Source organism: Pleurodeles waltl, chromosome 12, assembly GCF_031143425.1.
Source record: "Pleurodeles waltl isolate 20211129_DDA chromosome 12, aPleWal1.hap1.20221129, whole genome shotgun sequence".
Classification (NCBI taxonomy): domain Eukaryota; kingdom Metazoa; phylum Chordata; class Amphibia; order Caudata; family Salamandridae; genus Pleurodeles; species Pleurodeles waltl.
This window is the reverse complement of record NC_090451.1, coordinates 555,752,137-555,770,486: the sequence shown is the minus strand read 5'-3', so window position 1 is coordinate 555,770,486 and position 18,350 is coordinate 555,752,137. Positions and strand designations below refer to the sequence as shown.

The following is an 18,350-nucleotide window of genomic DNA, read 5'->3' as shown; positions in this document are numbered from 1 at the left end:
CCCAGCCCTAGTCAATTAAGGGTCTCATTTACAACAATCTGACGCATTGTCATCAATGAATCAGATTTCTTGGGCCTGCCGCACATCCCCTAACGACTCCAATGATACCTCCCTATTATTCTGCTTGTTTTAAATAGACATTAAGGCGGATTGCATAATATTGTGCCTGCTGCCGTTGATGATGATGCATTTTCATGCGTATTTATCTACATGCACATCTGTTTTTTTCTCTGAAATGTATCTTTCTTCTCTCCAGAACCAGTATGCAGTTATAAAACCACAGCGTCTTATGGGTGATTGTGAATGGGTCCTAATTTGGAATTATTCACCCCATTGAAGGTAGCCTGGGTCGAGTTAGATCTTCCTCTACTCCTCCCCACCCCCTCACCCACTTTTAGGAAGAGAACTGAAAGCCCATTTTGGCCCCTTTTTGATTATGGTGTTTCTTGTTTAATTGAATATGCTGTACAATGCGTGACTATAGAGGACACCGCCTCCTCCCAGACCAGGGGCTATTTGTCTGGTATTTTAGGGTAAGGACAAGATTAGTTAATTTCCATCATTTTCTTACATGTATGTGACAATTGTGTGCATGTATTTATGCAACTTCCTATCATGTTTGTAGTGTGGTTTGGTTTGCAGTGTCACTTGTTTGATCTTCACTCAATGGAACTATGTTTTTGCATGAAGAGTGGCTAGCGCATATGCGCTGTATGTGTTAACTGTTGTCAGCCAGCTACCACAATAATTTATGGTGATGTGCCTTATAGTTTTCATTTACGTACTTTACCAGAATACTCAGGTAGGATTTGCCTCTTTGCTCTCCTGGAGCCCTGACGAATGCCCAAGACGAGTTAGGCTGTTAGAAGGCCAAAAACATGCTGGCCTAAGTGATGGTGTGAGTCACCTCTCTCACATACCATCTCACAGATGTTTTTAGCCATATCTATGGTCCCAATTGATTAAGATGATAGCCTGAGTACCACATGGTGTTTTTAATTTTATCTGGATCCTGCCTTTGTACAGCATAATTTATCTAAGAACTCCCTCCTACTGTCTACTCTACAGGAGGTTGAGTCCACCCTGGTGGCATTGTCCTACCTGGGTGGGGAGAGGTTGCCAATGATGAAGCACGAAGAGCAGGACTCACACACAATTAGGGTGTGAGGCCTCCTCTTCCTGAAATAGGATTTTCTCCTTCACACGACCGGACAGATCATTAGCTTACCCAAACGGGATTTTGGAATACACCTCTTAATAGAGGGTCTGAGAGGAGTTATTTGAAAACCACTGCACCTTGTTGTGATTACATAGACATCACAGCCACCTGTAGACTTTGGAACCTGTCCTCAACATCCGTTGTTAACGTCATAAAATCAGTACACGAAAGGGAGGCATTTAGGGGACAGTCAGGTTATCTAAATTGCCTCCTCCTCGTGGTTTAAATTTGTGCTACTAAAGAGCTATCTTAACTTATTGCTCATTGGGAAGGGGTAAAGTGTTGTTTAGATGTATGGAATACTGCACTTCCACAGAACCGGGTTCAGGCATGTGAGAGGCAAGGTGTCGCCCTAGCTGCTAGTGTCAAAGAATTCCTCTTGTCAATTGATGAAAATATACAACAGTTATCATTCATATCAACTCTCAGCTGTGTACAGCACAAATCATATTTCACATATGTACACCACTGGAACACACAAATGACTGCTAAGTAGACCCCTTAAATGGGATGAAGTATCTGGATTTGTCCTCGAATGGGCATGTAGCTTCCTCTCTAATAGCAGTCAGCAAATCTGGAATGAGTTGGTGGAAGCACCCTCAAGCAAGGCGACCTTAAGCATTCCTCAACTGTCACCCTTATCCTGTTTCCTTTTCAATATCTATTTGTGTCCTGATGCAACTCCTTTAGGTCTATCAGGTGAACTTAAAAATGTATGCCTATGACACTCAAATTCATTTCTAACACTCAAACAGTTTAAAAAGCCATTTATTCTCCATGCTTGAACAACATGTTCAGTTTGGTCAAACATAGACCTTCCACTGTTTGGAGTCAAGTCTGAGATCCAAGGGACAGATGCGCAACCCATTTTTATGTGTGAAAACACTCAGGTTAAGCATTTGCAATGGCAACAATGCATGTTCAGATGCACTAATCCCATTTTAGAAGTGAAGTGGAAAGAGAGTGTTGTAGGCATCCCTTCCAAATATCGAATCGGTATACTATGTATCAATGTTTTGTGATGACTAAAATCTGGCCACAAAATATTAAAAAGGTACGGAGACCTCAAATGAGGTAATAATCAATTTGCAAAATGGAGGGGGCCTCTTGGAGACCTTATTCCCCTTTGTTAAGTTAAAAAACGTTTGTTGGGGAATATGCAGTGGTCCACGAACCCCTGTCAACTCTAAAAACAAATGTTTGCCTTTTAAAAGCATCCCATTTTCTTTAAGGAAAGCAGGCAGTAAGTTAAAGAAAAGTCTGCTTTATTTCAAAGCGATCACAGACATGATGAACTGTTGACCGCTTCAGGCCCCAGATTCTGTGATGCCCTCCAACTGTAATGAGTCGCAATTTGTGGCCTACCTCATTAATATTCTTGAGGTAGTTTGGTTTAAAGCCCACTACGGTGTGGAATTATATGAACTTACTTAATAGTATACAGGTTGATTCTTAGAATTCTTTACTGGTCGCAATCTGTGACCAGTAACTTTCAATTCATTATTTATCCTCTACCCTCTGTGCTGGGAAATACAGAATCCAGTGTGGCACAATTTGATTGGTCTCTGAACCTTGGTAAGCCCCCCTCAAGTAAACGAAGATTTAGAAATCTACTAGTCTAAGCAAATCCAACATCTTGTTTTTACCCATGCGAGGGTCAATGAACTTTATCTTCATCATAAAATCTTTCCACTTCTCTGAGCTGATTTTGGTTAGAGTTGAGCAATGTCTGATATATGACTATGTGCTTGGACTTCTATAAGAGTGTTGTTATTCTTGATGCTAATTAGCAGGTTCTTCAATAAGATCCACATGCTTCAATTTCAGGCTTCTGAAATGTGCTTGAACCAGAGGATGCCTGACCACATTCAACCAGTACTGAAAGCATTCTACTTGCTCCTAGGTGATGCAAAATCATATTCACCTACATGAGGCCTATTATTTGTGTAAAAGATCATGATATCTGCCATGTCTAAAATGCCACTTGAACTCAATGACGATCATGACATACCTCATCACCCAAAGGCCTTTTCAACAACTTAAACATGGATGTACACCTACGTAATGAGGTAGGGATTGAGGAAAATCAAACTGAGTTCCCTCTTTAGTGATTGGCTCTCCAATGGTTTCTAGGGTGGACAGCCAGTTCTTGTTAATGCTCTTTGACTTTCTGCTAACTACAAAACAGTTCTGAAGTGACTGGCTCATATATTTACTAGTTTACACATTTTCTGACATCTACTTGGATTTACTAGCTCGTTCTTATAAACAACATTTTTCTAAGTAGTTCCTAGTTAGAACAAAACGTGTTGGCGGAGTTTACTTTGTACTGTACATTTTTGGTCAGAACCCTATTATATTATGTAAACTGGATGCTTCCACCATATTTTATAAGATGAGCATCTTTAATTTATTCCTGTGAACTGGCTTCCATATTACGATGAGGCATGTAGTCCACTTTTAATAAGGGCTGACTTTCACAGGAACATTGTTCATTAGGATCCGTGATCTGGGTAGAAGATTACAAAGACTATCTATCCTCAGAAACAGTGTACAAATTGCAAAGTGATAATACCCTTAAAACATTATTTATGGCTTGCTATTTCTTTTTTAAATTGCTCTTTATTGTAAGATTTGCATACACAAGAAGAGCGAAAGAGAAGAATTACACATCTGACCCCATGTGCAGAATGCAGGACACATGTCAACAAAAAAAGAATGGTCATCGGTTCTAGTAGTACTGTGGTCAGATCAGGCCCATATGACTTATGCCTTGAACTCTGGTTTGTGAGGCATAATACGGCTATACAAAAAGTCCACAGTGGGAGCAGCTTAAGGCTTGTAATTTGTTGTGTTGGGGATACATTTGTTGTGTTGGGGATACATTTGTTGAATACCTCACCTGTCTGCCACTACTCTTTCTAAACTATTATGTTTTTGTTTGGTTACAAAACTAGCATCTTAAACTATAGGTGTGCTACCATAGGATTCATAATTTACTGACTGGACTCTAACATGCTTTTGTTTCAAAACAGACTTTGGCCTAGTTAGTGCTCTTAAGCAATTGAAAGACACATAGCATTTTAAAGTTATCTAAATATAAAAATACTCAGGGGAAGGTGGGTTATTCAAGGTCTTGAATCATTGCCTCGTAAAAGTATAGGGCTCCGAAGTGTTTTTACTGTCACAACAAACTTTGGGCTTTGAGAAGAGCCTTAATAAAATTTGCAACGGGTTCCTTATAATTCATCCTATTAACCTCACTCTGCCTTTTTAGATTTGTTCGGAGAGCGCAGACGCCTGCAAGACTATCCTCTTCAGCCATTGCTTTGTGACTTTGTAAATCACATTTTGGATCAGTCCAGCGTAATGCACATCTTTCCCCTCGTGCTCTTTACTGGCTCATGTATCATTCTGTCTCCTTTCAAATGTTCCACTGCAAAGCTTCGGGGACTAATTTAAATCTGAGACGTACATTAAATCGTCACATTCCATTAATTGTCTCCTCCATACATTCTATAAAGAAACCAACCCTTTTCGTTTTTTCCCACTGTGTTAAGCATTGTTTATTGTTGTTGTCCTCTCTTTCAAACCATAACGGCCAACTTTGGCTCAAGTAAAACTATGGTACCCAATTGCCTGTAGATGACTGCATTTATTCGTGCATTTTTCCCATTGGTTAACTTCTCTGCCCATGTTGCTCCTACCCCTTCCAGGAACACCCTCTAGACAAACAGCTAATGAGCAGGAGGATGTACAAAATAAAAGTACTTTCTAAGAACCAGTGGGTAGTAATTCCGATAAAGTTTAGCGTGTCTTCGGCTGCTTCTACCAGACATAGAAGAGATAAACTAAGCCGTGATAGTGACGATCACCACTGTATTTGGCATATACATCTCATCAAAAGCAATTGCAAATATTCAGACAGCCAAAGTGTATGCGAATGTATATTTTGAGGCTGGACGCATTCATTGATGTGCCATGCTCAAAACAAAAGTACATTTATGTTCCCCTCTCAACTAAAAAAGACAGTCAAATATGTCTGCTCCGTTCATAATTCTCTAGTAACCTGAGATCGAGATCAAGTGGACAGTGGTGGATGACTCAAGAGACCTCTAATTAAAGCCTCTAGTAATGGCATCTTGTGCGGAAGCCTTGTACAGCAAGGTCTGGTTTATGATTCAAGAAGGACATCTAGTATTGGTTTTCTGTGCTGCACCATTGTGAAAGTCTCCTTAAGCATTTATGTCTGATTCAATATTGACATCTAGTAATGGCTTGATGTACTGCAACTTTGTGAGACCCTTCCACGTTTTACAGAGCCGGGATGTTCAAGCAGGATGTTCGTAATTGCCTGCATTGGCACATCAGGCACTGGCAAAGTTAATAGGTCTGGCTTTAACAAGCTAGCACAAGCAAACATAGTCATGGGCATAGGCATGACATGTGCATGCACTAGCACATCAAAGTCAGATTTATTGACTTTGCCAATGCTTATTCTCCATTTGGTTTTTAGGCATCTGACTCTGCTTTCATGGTTTTAATTTCAAGGCGTACCACAGGCACAGGTGTGTTTAGCAGCTAAATCTCCTGGAACTGAATGGTCAATAATCACTGCTTACCAGGTATCACCATTTTAAAAAGCCTACCTGTAGGAAAGTACCTTCTTGCCTGGCATGTTACCCTCATTTTTACTGTATGTATGTTTGTTTTTACCTATGTGTCACTGGGATCCTGCTAGTCAGGACCCTATTGCTCATAAAGTATGTTCTGTATGTGTTCCCTGTGTGGTGCCTAACTGTATCACTGAGGCTCTGGTAACCAGAACCTCACTGTTTATGCTCTCTCTGCTTTTAAAATTGTCACTACAGGCTAGTGACTAATTTTACCAATTCTCATTGGCACACTGGTACACCCTTATAATTCCCTTGTATATGGTACCTAGGTACCCAGGGTATTGGGGTTCCAGGAGATCCCTATGGGCTACAGCATTTATTTTGCCACCCATAGGGAGCTCAGACAATTCTTACACAGGACTGCCACTGCAGCCTGAGTGAAATAACGTCCATGTTATTTCACAGCCACTTTTTACTGCACATAAGTAACTTATAAGTCACCTATATGTCTAACCCTCACTTGCTGAAGGTTAGGTGCAAAGTTACTTAATGTGTGGGCACCCTGGCACTAGCCAAGGTGCCCCCACATTGTTCAGGGCAAATTCCCCGGACTTTGTGAGTGCGGGGACACCATTACCCGCGTACACTACATATAGGTCAATACCTATATGTAGCGTCACCATGGTAACTCCAAACATGGCAGTGTATCATGTCTAGGATCATGGAATTGTCACCCCAATACCATTCTGGTATTGGGGAGACAATTCCATGATCCCCTGGTCTCCAGCACAGAGCCCGGGTACTGCCAAACTAACTTTCCGGGATCTCCACTGCAGCTACTGCTGCTGCCAACCCCTCAGACAGGTTTCTGCCCCCTGGAGCCTGGGCAGCCTGGTCCCAGGAAGGCAGAACAAAGAATTTCCTCTGAGAGAGGGTGTTACACCCTCTCCCTTTGGAAATAGGTGTGAAGGACTGGGGAAGAGTAGCCTCCCCCAGCCTCTGGAAATGCTTTGATGGGCACAGATGGTGCCCTCTCTGCATAAGCCAGTCTACATCGGTTCAGGGAGCCCCCAGCCCTGCTCTGGCGAGAAACTGGACAAAGGAAAGGGGAGTGACCACTCCCCTGACCAGCACCTCCCAGGGGAGGTGCCCAGAGCTCCTCCAGTGTATCCCAGACCTCTGCCATCTTGGATGCAGAGGTGTGAGAGCACAATGGACAGCTCTGAGTGGCCAGTGCCAGCAGGTGACGTCAGAGACCCCTTCTGATAGGTGCTTACCTTTCTCAGTAGCCAATCCTCCTCTGTGGGCTACTTAGGGTCTCTCCTGTGGGCTATTCCTCAGATAACGAATGCAAGAGCTCACCAAAGTTCCTCTGCACTTCCCTCTTCGACTTCTGCCAGGGATCGACCGCTGACTGTTCCAGGATGCCTGCATAACCGCAACAAAGTAGCAAGAATACTACCAGCAACATTGTAGCGCCTCATCCTGCAGATTTTCTCGACTGTTTCCTGGTGGTGCATGCTCTGAGGGCTGTCTGTCTTGACCTTGCACTGGAAGCCAAGAAGAAATCTCCCGTGGGTCGACGGAATCTTCCCCCTGCCAATGCAGGCACCAAACTTCTGCATCACCGGTCCTCTGAGTCCCCTCTCATCCTGACGAGCGTGGTCCCTGGAACACTGGAGCTGGGTCCAAGTGTCTCCCACAGTCCAGTGGCCCTTCTGTCCAAACTTGGTGGAGGTAAGTCCTTGCCTCCCCACGCCAGACAGTAATCCTGTGTACTGCATGAACTGCAGCTGCTCCGACTTCTGTGCACTTTTGCAAGACTTCCTTCATGCACAGCCTAGCCCAGGCCCCCAGCACTGCGCCCTGCATTGTCCATCTCGCTCCGACGTCCTGGGACCCTCCTTTGTGACTCTGAGTCGACCGCTGTCCTCAGATCTTCTAAGTGCCTGTTCAGGTACTTCTGTGGGTGCTGCCTGCTTCTGTGGGGGCTCTCTGAGTTGCTGAGCTCCCCCTCTGTCTCCACCTCCAAGCGGCGACCTCCTGGTCCTTTCTGGGACCCATCAGCACCCAAAATCCTCAACTGCGACTCTTGCAGCTAGCAAGGCTTGTTTGCTGTCTTTCTGTGTGAAAACAACTCTCCATCCTCCACACGCCGTGGGACATCTTCTGACCAAAGGAGAAGTTCGTGGCACCTTCCGTTGTTGCAGAATCTTCGGCTTCTTCCACCCGGACGCAGCCCTTTTGCAACTTCATCCGGGGTTTAGTGGGCTCCTGCCCCCCCCCCAGACACTTGCGTGACTCTTGGACTTGGTCCCCTTCCTTTACAGGTCCTCAGGTCTAGGAATCCGTCTTCAGTGTTTTGCTGGCAGTTGTTGTCCTTGCAGAATCCCCTATCTCGACTTTACTGTCTTTCTGGGGTAGTGGGGTAACTTTACTCCTACTTTTCAGGGTCTTGGGGTGGTGTATGTTGGACACCCTTAGTGTGTTCTGACACTCCCAGCGACCGTCTACAACCTACACTAGACCTGGGGTCCATTCGTGGTTCGCATTCCACTTTTGGAGTATATGGTTTGTGTTGCCCCTAGGGCTATTTCTACCTATTGCATTCTATTGTGATTCTACATTGTTTGCACTACATTTTCTTACTGTTACTTACCTAAGGGAGTGTATCCTCTGAGATACTTTTGGCATATTGTCACTAAAATAAAGTACCTTTATTTTTTGTAACTCTGAGTGTTGTGTTTCTTATGATATAGTGCTATATGATATAAGTGGTATAGGAGCTTTGCATGTCTCCTAGTTCAGCCTAAGATGCTCTGCTATAGCTACCTCTATCAGCCTACGCTGCTAGAACACCTCTAATCTACTAATAAGGGATAACTGGACCTGGCACAAGGTGTAAGTACCACAAGGTACCCACTATAAGCCTGGCCAGCCTCCTACGCTGCCCACAATAGTCAATATTGAGGACTGATTTTCCTAAGACAAAATGACAACTAAAAGTTCTTGAAAGAACCTAGACACTAGGGGCCAGATGTATCAAAGGGTTTTACCCATTCTGTGTCTATGGAAAAATGTGTTTGTACATATGGCCCTAGGTCTCACAAAAACAGCCAGACCCATCTGCATTAACATTGCCTAATATTACATATGAGAGCCTGCAATCCCTGTATAAATTCTTGTTTCTAATTTCCTTATTCTATGTGACTTCTGACACCTCTTGTCCTGTGTAATAGTGAAATGACGCTGATTCTCAACTGTAACAACTTATTACAGTTGAGCTCTGACATCATAATGCCTCCTACCAGAGCCAACAGCCCAGGTGCATGGCAGGTCATGGAGCATAATTGCAGCTGTAGTTTAAACAAGGCACAACCACTAAAACTGGAATTTCATTCTTGTGGTGTGTTTTTCTAAAGGAAGCAGAAAAGATATTTATGGCAGCTTGCTTAGTTTTTGCCAACTAAAGGTCAATACAGGAAAAATAGAATCTCTCTCCCCTTTTCTACACATTCTCAGCCTCTGCACTTTTTGAATCTGACTTACATTGGACTGATTCTAATATCCTTTTGCAATAAATTACAAACTGCTTTTTTGATGTGCTTAATTTTCCATTAGAGTTCATATTTCTGTTTCATTTCTGCAACCATACCTTCTTTTTCATTTGAAAGAAAAAGGAACTCAACCTTTAGTCTCATTCCTTTGTATGTTTGTAGAACTCCTTGGTGACTAGCAATATCCTTATAATGTACACCAGGGAGTGTCTTCTTAATACAGGGAGTGCAGAATTATTAGGCAAATGAGTATTTTGACCACATTATCCTCTTTATGCATGTTGTCTTACTCCAAGCTGTATAGGCTCGAAAGCCTACTACCAATTAAGCATATTAGGTGATGTGCATCTCTGTAATGAGAAGGGGTGTGGTCTAATGACATCAACACCCTATATCAGGTGTGCATAATTATTAGGCAACTTCCTTTCCTTTGGCAAAATGGGTCAAAAGAAGGACTTGACAGGCTCAGAAAAGTCAAAAATAGTGAGATATCTTGCAGAGGGATGCAGCACTCTTAAAATTGCAAAGCTTCTGAAGCGTGATCATCGAACAATCAAGCGTTTCATTCAAAATAGTCAACAGGGTCGCAAGAAGCGTGTGGAAAAACCAAGGCGCAAAATAACTGCCCATGAACTGAGAAAAGTCAAGCGTGCAGCTGCCACGATGCCACTTGCCACCAGTTTGGCCATATTTCAGAGCTGCAACATCACTGGAGTGCCCAAAAGCACAAGGTGTGCAATACTCAGAGACATGGCCAAGGTAAGAAAGGCTGAAAGACGACCACCACTGAACAAGACACACAAGCTGAAACGTCAAGACTGGGCCAAGAAATATCTCAAGACTGATTTTTCTAAGGTTTTATGGACTGATGAAATGAGAGTGAGTCTTGATGGGCCAGATGGATGGGCCCGTGGCTGGATTGGTAAAGGGCAGAGAGCTCCAGTCCGACTCAGACGCCAGCAAGGTGGAGGTGGAGTACTGGTTTGGGCTGGTATCATCAAAGATGAGCTTGTGGGGCCTTTTCGGGTTGAGGATGGAGTCAAGCTCAACTCCCAGTCCTACTGCCAGTTCCTGGAAGACACCTTCTTCAAGCAGTGGTACAGGAAGAAGTCTGCATCCTTCAAGAAAAACATGATTTTCATGCAGGACAATGCTCCATCACACGCGTCCAAGTACTCCACAGCGTGGCTGGCAAGAAAGGGTATAAATGAAGGAAATCTAATGACATGGCCTCCTTGTTCACCTGATCTGAACCCCATTGAGAACCTGTGGTCCATCATCAAATGTGAGATTTACAAGGAGAGAAAACAGTACACCTCTCTGAACAGTGTCTGGGAGGCTGTGGTTGCTGCTGCACGCAATGTTGATGGTGAACAGATCAAAACACTGACAGAATCCATGGATGGCAGACTTTTGAGTGTCCTTGCAAAGAAAGGTGGCTATATTGGTCACTGATTTGTTTTTGTTTTGTTTTTGAATGTCAGAAATTTATATTTGTGAATGTTGAGATGTTATATTGGTTTCACTGGTAATGATAAATAATTAAAATGGGTATATATATTTTTTTGTTAAGTTGCCTAATAATTATGCACAGTGATAGTCACCTGCACACACAGATATCCCCCTAACATAGCTAAAACTAAAAACAAACTAAAAACTACTTCCAAAAATATTCAGTTTTGATATTAATGAGTTTTTTGGGTTCATTGAGAACATGGTTGTTGTTCAATAATAAAATTAATCCTCAAAAATACAACTTGCCTAATAATTCTGCACTCCCTGTATTTCTATTTCACCTATTACGTGCTTCGATCACAGAGACGTTTCTGTTATTATGCCTTCGATTAGGAAAAAATAAAGGCCCTAATTTAAGGATTGCCTGGCGCCATCTAACACCACATTAGCATACTTTTTCTCACACTAATGTGGCGTTAGATTGCCAAAAACGCTGTGCCATATCTACAAAGTGCATGCATTATGCCACTTTGTGACCCTTTGCACCACATTATGCATGCACCATGCATAATGCATGCAAAAGGGGTGTTATGATGCAAAGAGGCCTGTAAAAATAGCACAGTGAAATCTACAAGATTTCATTGCACCATTTTTTGCGTCATTTTTAACACCTGCTGAAAGCAAGCATTAAAAGGACGCACCCATTGAATTAATGGGCCTCCTTGCACTTTGCTCAAATAGCATCAGAATTTTTGACACTAGTGGAGCAAATCGCACACATGGTGGTGTGAGGGGGGTGCAGGGTGGGCGCAAGAATAGTTGCGCTGCATTGGATGCAGCACCACTTTTCTTAAATTCGGGCCAAAGCTTCATGATTTGCTGCATTGTACACTCTCAAAGGGCACAAACCATTTTATCTCGACACTTTCCATTCAAGAATTGAAAACTCTTATGTGTGCAACTTTAGGCATTGAGAAAAGGTGTAAACTTTTTTCAACAAGTTATGGGTAAGACGTTCCACTGGGAACACCTAAGCCAAGAGGACAATTGTGCACTGGGCTGTCAGGTGAGCTGCTTTACAAATGACAAAAGACTCCTCATGCCTCTGCCAGTACACCGCCGTATAACATGCAGGATGTGTTGCTTATATTCATCCAGTTTCCCCCTGTTCTCTGTTTCAGGACCTGGTGGACTGGAGTAAGCCCCTCCTCTGGCAAGTGGGCCACCTGCGGGATAAGTATGAGATGTGGGTGCACCAGCCAGTGGACAGGCCCATCCGCCTCTTCCACTCAGACGTCATCGAGTCCTGCTCCAAGACGGCCTGGTAAGGACGTGCGCACCTTGTGCTGAAAGGGCACTCCCTCGTCCCTCGCGCCCTTGTGACCGACACTTATCTCACTAACGCCTGACGCAACTCGTGGAACCTGCGCGTAGAGGGGCTAAAGGTCACGCGGGCGCTTTCTCTCTGGGGGCCTTATCTCACCTGATAGCGTTCCCGCTGCAGAGGGTTTTATTGAGCTATTAAACATTCAGTTCTACTGCTGTTGGTTAACGGGCGGGCTATCCTGCGCATAGAGATATCTCTCACTCTGTTTTCTGATCGCCGTAATGCGATCTGAAAGCGGTACATACTCAAGCCCCGCCTGTGAGTTATGTAAATGCTGCATCTGTCCTGCGAATGTAAACGCTGCATCTGTCCTTGGAGACATTTTTGGGGAAACTACAAGCGGACCTGAATGTACAGACACAGCTCAATAGAAGAGCAGTAATAGGAAACAAACATTTGCAATGCAATAGGTCTCGCATTTGCGAGAGTTACAGCTATTGGCGTTGTACATGACAATGTATTTTATTTATGTGTTTTAATTTGGAGTGTGGGGGATCTATATGTTGTAAAAGATAGGTGTTAGTAGAGGTATGTAGAGGTAGGTTTAGGTAGAGAAAGGTAGAGGTAGAGAAAGGTAGAGGTAGAAATAGGTACAGGTAGAGAGATGTAGGTGTAGGTAGAGGTAGAGGTAAAGATTGGTGCAGGCAGATGTAGGTAAAGTTAGGTGTAGGTAAAGTTAGGTGTAGGTGTATGTTGGTGTAGGTAGAGGCAGGTGTAGGTAGAGGCAGGTGTAGGTAGAGGTAGGTGTAGGTAGAGGGAAGAGGTAGGTGGAGGTAGGTGGAGGTACAGGTGGGGTAGGTAGAGGTAAATATAGGTCGAAGTAGGTGGAGGTAGATGCAGGTGTATGTACAGATAGGGGTAGGTAGAGGTAGGTGGAGGTAAAGTTAAATATAGAGTTAGGTGTATGTAAAGGTAGAGATAGAGATAGGTGCAGGTAATGGTTGAGGGAGGTGTAGGTAGAGGTAGAGGTAGGTGTAGGTAAAGGTAGGTAGAGTTAGGTAGAGGTAGGTGTAGGTAGAGATAGAGGTTGGTGTAGGTAGAGGTGGGTGTAGGTAGAGGTAGGTAGAGGTGCAGCTGGTGCAGGCAGAGGTGAAGATAGGTGTAGGTAAAGGTAGAGGTAGGTGTAGGTAAAGGTAAAGGAGGTAGAGGTAGAGGTTGGTGTAGGTAGAGGTCGAGGTAGGTACAGGTAGATGTAGGCATAGGTAGAGGTAGGTGTAGGGAAAGCCAGGTGTAGGGAAAGGTAGGTGTATGAAGAGCTAGGCAGAGGTAGGTAGAGGCAGAGGTAGGTGTAGACAGGTAAGGGGTAGAGGTCAAGGTAGGTGTAGGTCGAGGTACATGGAGGTAGAGGTAAAGGTAATTGTAGGTAGAGGTAGGCATAGCTAGAGGTAGAGGAGGTAGAGGTAGGGGATGTAGAGGTAGGTGTAGGTAGAGGTAAAGGTAGGTGTAATTAGAGGCAGATATAGGTAGGTGTGGGTAGGTGTAAGTAGAGGCATGTAGAGGTAGGTGTAGGTAGAGGTACAGGTATGTGTAAGTAGAGGTAGGTGTAGGTAGAGGTAGGTGTAGGTAGCAGTAGGTGTAGGGAGAGGTAGGTAGAAGTAAAGGTAGGTGTAGGCATATGTAGAGGTAGGTGCAGGTAGAGGTAGGTACAGGTAGGTACAGGTATGTGTAGATGTAGGTACAAGTAGAGGTAGGTGTAGGTAGAGGTAGGTGGAGTTAGGGGAGGTAAGTGGTGTAGTTGTAGGTAAAGGTAAAGGTAGGTGTAAGTAGATGCAGGTGTAGTTAGAGGTAGGTGTAGGTAGAGGTCAAGGTAGGTGTAAGTAAAGGTAGTGTAAGTAGTGGAAGGTGTAGGTAGAGGTAGGTGTAAGTAGTGGTATGTAGAGGTAGGTGTAGATAGAGGTAGGTAGAGATCGAGGAAGGTGTGGGTACCAGTAGGTGTAGGAAGAGGTAGGTGTGGGTAAAGGCAGGTAGAGTTAGGTAGAGGTAGGTCGAGTTAGAGGTAGGTGTCGGTAGAGATAGGTGTAGGTAGAGATAGGTGTAAGTAGGAGTAGGTAGAGGTAGGTGTAAGTAGGAGTAGGTAGAGGTAGGTGTAGGTAGAGGTAGGTGTGGGTAGAGAAAGGTGGAGGTAAAGGTTGGGGAGGTAGAGGTAGGTGTAGGTTGAGCAGTGTTTTTTAAACTTGTTAAATCCGCAATCCCCCCCCCCCCTCCCCAAGTGGGGAAAAAAGAATTATTTGGGCACCTCAGAATTGTTCATAATTATTCTATTAAGTTGGCAATGTTTAGATATAGCTAGAGTTATTTAAACATTGCAGTTAATTCTGTTGCCTTTTTTAAAATGCTATAAACATTTTTCTACTTGAAACAAAGCACTATTATCTGCATAATCTTTCTTTTGGCCAGAGCCTGCCACCCCCTGGGATCACTTGAGGCCCCTCAGGTGTAGGTAGAGGTAGGTATACTTAGGGGTAGGTGTAGGTAGGTAGGGGTAGATGTAGGTAGATGTGGGTGGAGGGAGGGTAGGTGTAAGTAGAGGTATGAAGAGGTTGGTGTAGGTAGAGGTATGCAGAGGTAGGTAGCGGTAGCTGTAGGCAGAGGAAAGTGTAGGTAGAGGTAAAGGTAGGGGAGGTGGAGGTAGGTGTATGTAGAGGTAGGGAGGGGCTACTTCTACCTACATCTATCTCTACACAGTTTGAAGGCCACAAAAAATATATTTTATTTGCTGTCGGGGAAGTGTATGATTATATTCTTCATTAATACAAAAAAGTTAATTGTGCTTGAGCAAATGTATAATTATTCATGGTGGACGAAGTCAGACAGAGTAAAGGCCCAAACAATCTTAAATTCTTTCGTGATTGTACATAATCACTTTTTTAACATAAGAATATAAGTTCATTATTTGCTGGCGGAAGTGCATAATTACGTTTTTCAGGAAGAATGAAAGGAGGAGGAAGTATAAACAGGTTAAAGGGCCCAACGAAGAAAAGTGAGTGGTACATTATTCTAAAAAGTAATCAAATTACAAAATGCTGCGGTAGAAAAGGAATCAGGGGTGGAGGGAGAAAATAATCATTTTAAGCTGTGGTTATACGAAAGTGCTTCAGTCCAAGGGCACGTGAACATAAGAGGTTAGGAGGCTTCCACCTTTCATCTCAACAGGGCAGAGGTAGAGGTTGGTGTAGGTAGAGGTAGGTGTATGCAAAGGTAGGTGTAGGATGGATGGAGTCACATGTAGCATAGTTGTGTGACAAAATTTCAGACTTTGTTGTAAAGTAAGTCCGCTCTAATTTATAACCTAGTGTATTAACAGTTCTGTAAAGATGTTATCTGGGTATAATCTGCTTGTTTTTGAAAGCACACTAAAGCTGCAACAGCTATAAACCACCATCTGTTGTTTGAAAGTAGTACTATATCCCACCTACTGTGGGCCAACCATAAAAGCAAGCGACTCCTGCTTTGTTGTCTTGGCTGAAGGAATTGTCTGTGTTCACAAAGTCTTACTTTTTCCTGATTTTATCTCAGGATGGTATATAGTTTGTATTGGTAGACAAATAGAGGGCGGCAGTGACGGCCTCGTGTGTTTAGAACCCGGTTTAAAATGTAATTGTAGAGTCTCGGAGTAAGCCACTTTGGTTTTAGCCCCACTGCAGGGCACTAACTTTTGTAATACATAATAATCTATTCTTTATGGTGGGAGTGGAAGGGGGCAGATAACATGTAGGTGTCGTATGGGATTTACTTGGAGACGCGTGGCTCGCGAGGACCCGCGCTTGTTTGTAAAGAATAGTAAAAACGCTTTTTATAAATCTGGATATAAAACAATGGCACGGAGTGGTGCCCAGTCAGTGAATAATGCACTTGATAATTTAGAAACTGTCCAAAAACTCAGCATAATGATGGAAGACTGGGGTCGCTAATGGTAAAAGCTTTGTGACAAGGTTTATAAAAGTATGTAAAGGCAATGTGCAAAATAAAAACTTTCTGAGTCTTAATGTACTCTAGCTATACAGTGTAATGCAGTAACACTAAGGAGAAACCCAAAGATGGCTTGCGCACACTTGTGGAGTCAGTGAATAACGCATTAGAAATGTTGTATTCTTTTCGTCCGTGGACATATATTCGGAATCTTTTAATGTCTGCTGCATAAAATTGAAATTGGTCAGCCTGTTACTTAACTGTAGTAGCTTGGGGCCAGATGTAGCAACTTTGCAAATTGCGAGTTGCAATTTGCGAGTCCGAGCGACGCGCAAATTGCAACTCGCAATTTGCAATGCAGAACTGTGTCTCAGACACCGTCTGCGAGTCGCTATGGGGTCGCAAAGACCCACCTCATTAATATTAATGAGGTGGGTCGCAAATTGCGGCCCCATAGCGACTATGGGCACTCACGGGTATGGAGGCCTGCTGGGACCAGCAGACCTCCATGTCCGTGACTGCTTTGAAATAAAGCAGTTTTTTTTTTTCAAGTGTAGCCCATTTTCCTTAAAGGAAAACGAGCTGCACTTAAAAAAAAAAAAACGAAACCTTTAGTTTCGGATTTTTTCAGCGCAGGTAGTGGTCCCTTGGACCACTGCCTACCCTGAAAAAATATTGGTGGGTCCACTCACAAAGGGGAAGGGGTCCCATGGGGACCCCTTCCAATTTGCGAGTGGGTTACCATCCACTTCAAGTGGATGGTACGCGGTCGCAAATTGAGTTGCATACCACTGCGAGTCGCAAATAGGAAGGGAACACCCCTTCCTATTTGCGACTCTGAAATGCATTTTGCGAGTCGGTCCTAATGAAGCAGAAAATGAAGGTTTTGATTTATTAACGCATAAACGTAGTGTGAAATAATCATGTGTGACATTAACCGAACTAATAAAGATTGTACGGGGACAAAATGTGCCCTCAGAGTAGTTTGCCAACATTTATACGCGTGCTTTATGTAACGTAGTGTATTCGAATTGCACTAATCCGACATAATCATAAACGTGTGCTACGATTTGCTTGTTCGAACTACGTTAGCTTAGCATTACTTTAGAGGAGGCTTTGGCCTAGTGGCCTGGTCTCACGGTTTAGATGCTTGTATTTTTCCAATGTGCTATTAAACGTGTATTTCTGCTTGAAGCTGTACTTTTCCACAGAAACTGTTCACATGCTTATCTTAAAGTTTCGTGCCAGCCTGGCATATTTTCTCTTTAATTCAAGGTCGACTTGCAGGTGCGGACAATGGAGGCTCTGAAAGTGAGCTAATTGATAGACAATGTTGCAACTTGCGTACCCATCTCCAAGGATAATGTATGCTTAAGTGAAAGCTTGAGAACTGTCGTTTTTGATTGGACAATTTGAAGCTAACCTATGAACCCTGCAATGGAAGACCCTACTGGATTCGAACTGTTGTCTATAAAACCCAGGTGCACGAGAAGAAGGTAGCTTCCTTTTGCGGCCATTACCAGCTCGATACCCGCCATTTTGCAGACTTCGTAGCTATTATGGCCCACTTTGCTGCGACGCCATTTTGAGAGACTTTGATGCTTTCTCTATTCGAGAGAAAGAGACTTTAATGATTCTTGCCCTAGAGACTTTAACTTTGATTTGATCCCCCTGCATGAAGTAGTAGTTCTACCTTGCCGCCGTGAGGCAATTGCCCCGTACACCCTTGCCCCTTTGTCCCGTCCCATGCTGATCGAGAAACGGTACCTGTGAGACGAAGACTTCCTTGTATGCTGATCGTAATTGGTAAATATGAAAGGAAATTGTAAAATTGCATTGTGTTTCTTTTAGGTAACCAACTGCTGATTTTGATAAGGTCCCTATCTAGGAGTTTTCTAAATTTATGTTTGCTAAATTGTTTTTGCATGAAGTCCCACATGCCGATGCTAATTTGAGGTTAGATGAGGATTCCATATATCGCACGATGCAATTTGAGATCTTGTTATGCTGACTAAATGTACGCAATTAGTTCATTACAGATTATCGTATTAGTGCTTTGCATTGCTATTATCGAATGCCTTGTGATTCAAATGCTACATAGATTACACTTGTTTCGACGCTATGGACAGCTATTAATGTTCATATATGTTTATCATTTGGTGTTGAGGCACATCTATATTGTGCTAGCTTTGTTAATATAGGGAAAT

At 43.3% G+C, this 18,350-nt stretch overlaps 1 protein-coding gene across 1 annotated transcript in view; it reads left to right on the top strand.

Moving 5' to 3' along the window:
* Positions 1-18,350, top strand: part of FA2H (fatty acid 2-hydroxylase) — a 604,197-nt gene that overhangs the window by 446,733 nt on the left and 139,114 nt on the right. The window contains exon 3 of the mRNA XM_069217631.1: positions 12,029-12,171. Within this exon, the coding sequence (XP_069073732.1) occupies positions 12,029-12,171 (143 nt within the window). The remainder of the gene's footprint in view (positions 1-12,028; positions 12,172-18,350) is intronic.